Source organism: Rhea americana, unplaced genomic scaffold (genome assembly GCF_003343005.1).
Source record: "Rhea americana isolate MKP2758 unplaced genomic scaffold, rheAme1 scaffold_658, whole genome shotgun sequence".
Lineage (NCBI taxonomy): Eukaryota > Metazoa > Chordata > Aves > Rheiformes > Rheidae > Rhea > Rhea americana.
In genome coordinates this window covers 2908-6404 of record NW_028186821.1, presented here as the reverse complement: position 1 = coordinate 6404, position 3497 = coordinate 2908, and the positions used below count along the sequence as shown (strand labels likewise).

General features: G+C 75.0%; 1 protein-coding gene across 1 annotated transcript; it reads right to left on the bottom strand.

Annotated features, from left to right (window-relative positions):
- Window positions 1-775: 775 nt before the first annotated feature.
- On the bottom strand, window positions 776-3033 carry CYP27B1 (cytochrome P450 family 27 subfamily B member 1; the record flags this gene model as incomplete). The annotated part of the gene is made up of 7 exons (XM_085320762.1): window positions 776-1096; window positions 1187-1384; window positions 1490-1571; window positions 1649-1812; window positions 1910-2073; window positions 2154-2354; window positions 2837-3033. Coding segments are annotated over 7 exons (1120 nt in total), but the record flags the coding sequence as incomplete, so codon positions are not given.
- Window positions 3034-3497: the final 464 nt, after the last annotated feature.

The window sequence follows — 3497 nt, the reverse complement described above, 5'->3', positions numbered from 1 at the left end:
CGGGCCCGCTCCACTCCCCCCTCCCGCCGCGGCCGCCGCCCGGGCCCGGCCTCTGTCCGTGGTGCTGAAACGGCCCCGGCGCCGGGAGCGGCCTGCGGGGCCCACGGGCGACGGGGCCCACGGGGGGAGGAGAGGGGGGCGGACACCGGGACCACCGGGAGGGGGCACTGCGCCCTCGGCGGTGGCGGGGGAGGAACCCACGGGAGGATCGAGGCCACGGGAGGAGGGACCGGGCCCACGGGGCGGGGGGGGGAACAACACACGGAGGACACCGGGATCATGTAGGGCACTGGGCCCACGGGTGGGGGAGGGCCCGGGGGGAGGCGCTGGGGCAGCCCCGGCGTGGGGAAGGAGGGGGAAGAGCCGGGCACGGGGCAGCGCTGCCGGCTCCGCGCCAGCCCCGGCCGTGCCCGAGCCGCCACGCACGGCCGGGCCGCGGCGGCGGCGAGAACCGCCCGGGGCCCCCGCGGGGTCCAGAGTCCCCCGAGCATTGACGTCGGCGCCGCGTCCCCACGGCGCCGGCGGGGACATTAACCCGCCGAACGGGCCACCCGCGGCCACGACCGGGCCACCGAGGTGGCCCCCGGCGCATCCCCGCTGCTGCCGCAGCCGCGCGGGAGCCCCGGGGCGCAGCACTGAGCCGGGGCGACGGGGAGGGCTCGGGAACGGGGGGGGTGAACTCAGCGGCTCCCCCGCAGCCGCAGCCGGGGCTCGGCCAAGCGGGTGCACGGCCGCCGCCGCCGCCTCTTCTGTACAAACTCATTTAATATCCGCGGAGCAATAAATAAACCTTTAAATATCGTTGCAGCAGGGCTGGGAGTGAGAGGCGAGCGGGAGACGCGGRCAGACCCGACCGGCCGGGCTCTGCCATGGGTGAGCCGGGTGCCGCCTGCGGCGTCTCCTTAAGAGCAATAAATAGGGCGCCGGGGGGCTTAATTGGGGGGCAGAGGGGTCGCAGACAGGCGGACCGGGGGGGTCCCGCTCAGCAGCTCAGGAACCGCAGGTTGATGTCCGTCTCGGGCACCAGCAGCGTCCGCGTCATGGGCTTCACGGGGCGCCCGCCGGGCTCGGGCTTCACCTCGAAGCGCCGCAGGATCTGCAAGAGCCGGTGGTTGGGGGGCGGAGGGTGAGCGGGGCTGCCGCGGGGAGGGGGGGACGCAGCAGCGTTGGGGGGTCCCGCTCTCACCTGCGCCAGCGCCAGGTGGATCTCCAGCTCGGCGACGCGGCGGCCGACGCAGCTGCGCTTGCCCACGCCGAAGGGCACCGAGGCGAAGGGGTGACGGCCGGGCTGGCGGCGCAGCCAGCGCTCCGGCCGGAAGGCGTCGGGCTCCGGGAAGAGCCGGGCGTCGCGGGACGTGGCGTAGTGGCACAGCGTGATGAGGGTCTGCGGCGGGGACGGGACGCGATGAGCGGCGGGGCCGAGCCGCGGCGGGGAAGGGGCGGGAGGGAGACGCGGAGGCGCCCGGCGGCTCCCGCCGCCCCGGCTCACCTGGCGGGGGATCAGGTAGTCTCCCACGCGGATGTCCCGGTCGGAGATGACGCGGGCGTTGCCGGGAATGACGGGGTACAACCTACATTGGGGGGGGGATCCGGTGAGGCTCAGGGGYGCCRGGACCCCCGCCGGTGCCYGGCGCCCGCCCGCACTCACCTGAGYGTCTCCTTCACCACGGCCTTGAGCAGGGGCATGCGGGCGAGTTGGGCGGCTGGGGTGCCGCCGTCGCCCAGCGCCGCCRCGATCTCCCGGCGCAGGGCCGCCTGCACCTCGGGGTGCCGCGCCAGCTCGTACAAGCTCCACGACAAGGTGCTGGAGATCTGCGGGCGGCCGAGAGCGGCGCTGAGCCGGGACGGCCCCGCGGGAACGCCGAGCCGGGGCGGCCCCACGGGAACGCCGAGCCGGCCGCCGCCTCACCGTGTCCACGCCRGCCAGCAGCAGCTCGGTGACGTTGCCGTAGATGACCTTCATGGGCACCTTCTCCCGGGCCAGGTGGTAGGTGAGGTGGTCGCCCTCGGCCGCGTCGCCCCGCGAGAGCCGCTCGGCCGCCTCCGCCAGGCGCCGGTCGACGTGGCCCTTGGCTGGGGGAGGACGAGGCGCCGCGTGAGCGTCCCCGGGTGCCACCGGCGTCGTCCCCCCACCCCAGCCCCGCGTCCCTCACCGAAGGCGAACATGTAGTCCCAGGCCTCGCAGAAGGTCCTCCAGGGCTTGGGGAAGAGGCGGTGCAGGACGCGGGGCATGGCCATGGTGAGCAGCGTCATCACGAACATGGTGTTGATGGAGCGGATGAAGGTCTCCGTGTCCCGCGGCACCTCCTGCTCCAGGCAGCCCAGGCGCGACCCRAAGAGCACCGAGGAGATGCCTGCGGCGGGGGGAAGGCGGTCGCACGGGGGCCGGGGGACGCGGGAGCCGCAGGGACGTGGGAGAACGTGGGGACACGGGAGAACGTGGGGACGCAGGGGACCTGGAGGGACACGGGTGGCCCTGAGGGGGACACGGGAGAACCTGGTGGGACGTGGGAGCTGCTGGGGACACACAAATCTCAGGGACGTGGGAAACTTGGGGGGACGTGGGGGACCCTGCGGGGGACACAGGCCCACCTGGGGGGATACAGGTGGCCCTGAGGGGGACATAGGAGAACCTGGTGGACATGGGCATAGGAGAACCTGGGGGACATGTCAGCCCCTGGGGACAGGGGAGCCCCTGGGGGACAGCGGGGACCCTAGGGGGATGCATCAGCCCCGGGGGACCCAGGGGAGCCCCACGGGGTGGGTTTGGGGGGGGGACAGAGCCCCGCACGGAGCAGGCCGGAGACAGCGGTGACGCCCCCGAGCCCCGACCCACCTTCCAGGCCGAACTTGTAAAACTCGGTGGCGACGTCGGGGACCAGGTGCTGGGGGTGGCGGTCGCGCTGGCGCTGCAGGCGCCGCAGCAGGTCGGCCACGACGCCGTCGAGGGCGCCCGCGTAGGCCTCGGCCACGCGGGGCCGCAGCAGGTGCCGGCCCACCAGGCTGCGCAGGCGCTGCCACTCCTCGCCCTCCCTGCCGAGGGACGGGGCACGCGCGTGTGCAAAGCGCCCGCAGACGCCTCTGCCTGCGCAAACCCCACGCGCGCGCGTGCAAAGCCGCGCGGGTGCGCGCGTGCAAAACGCCCGCAGACGTCTTTGCGCGCGCGAGCCCCCACGCACGCGCAAAGCTGCACGCGTGCGCACGCGCGTGTGCAAGGCGAGCGCAAGCGCGTCGAGGCGTGCGTTCTGCACGGACACGTACGCGCCCACGTACGGCGGCGGCGGCGGGGACGCAAGGGCGCGCGCAGCCCTGCGTGCAAACGCGCGTGCGAACGCGCGTGCGCCCGCGTGGGGCCCCGCGTGCCAGCCCGTGGGCTCGGCGCCGCGCGCGGCCGCCGTTCCCCTCGCCGGCGGTTACTCACATCCTGCGCTGCCGGCGCGGCGCGGCGCGGCCGGGGGGGCCCTGAATCACGCCTGAGTCACGGCGGGCTCGCGCGG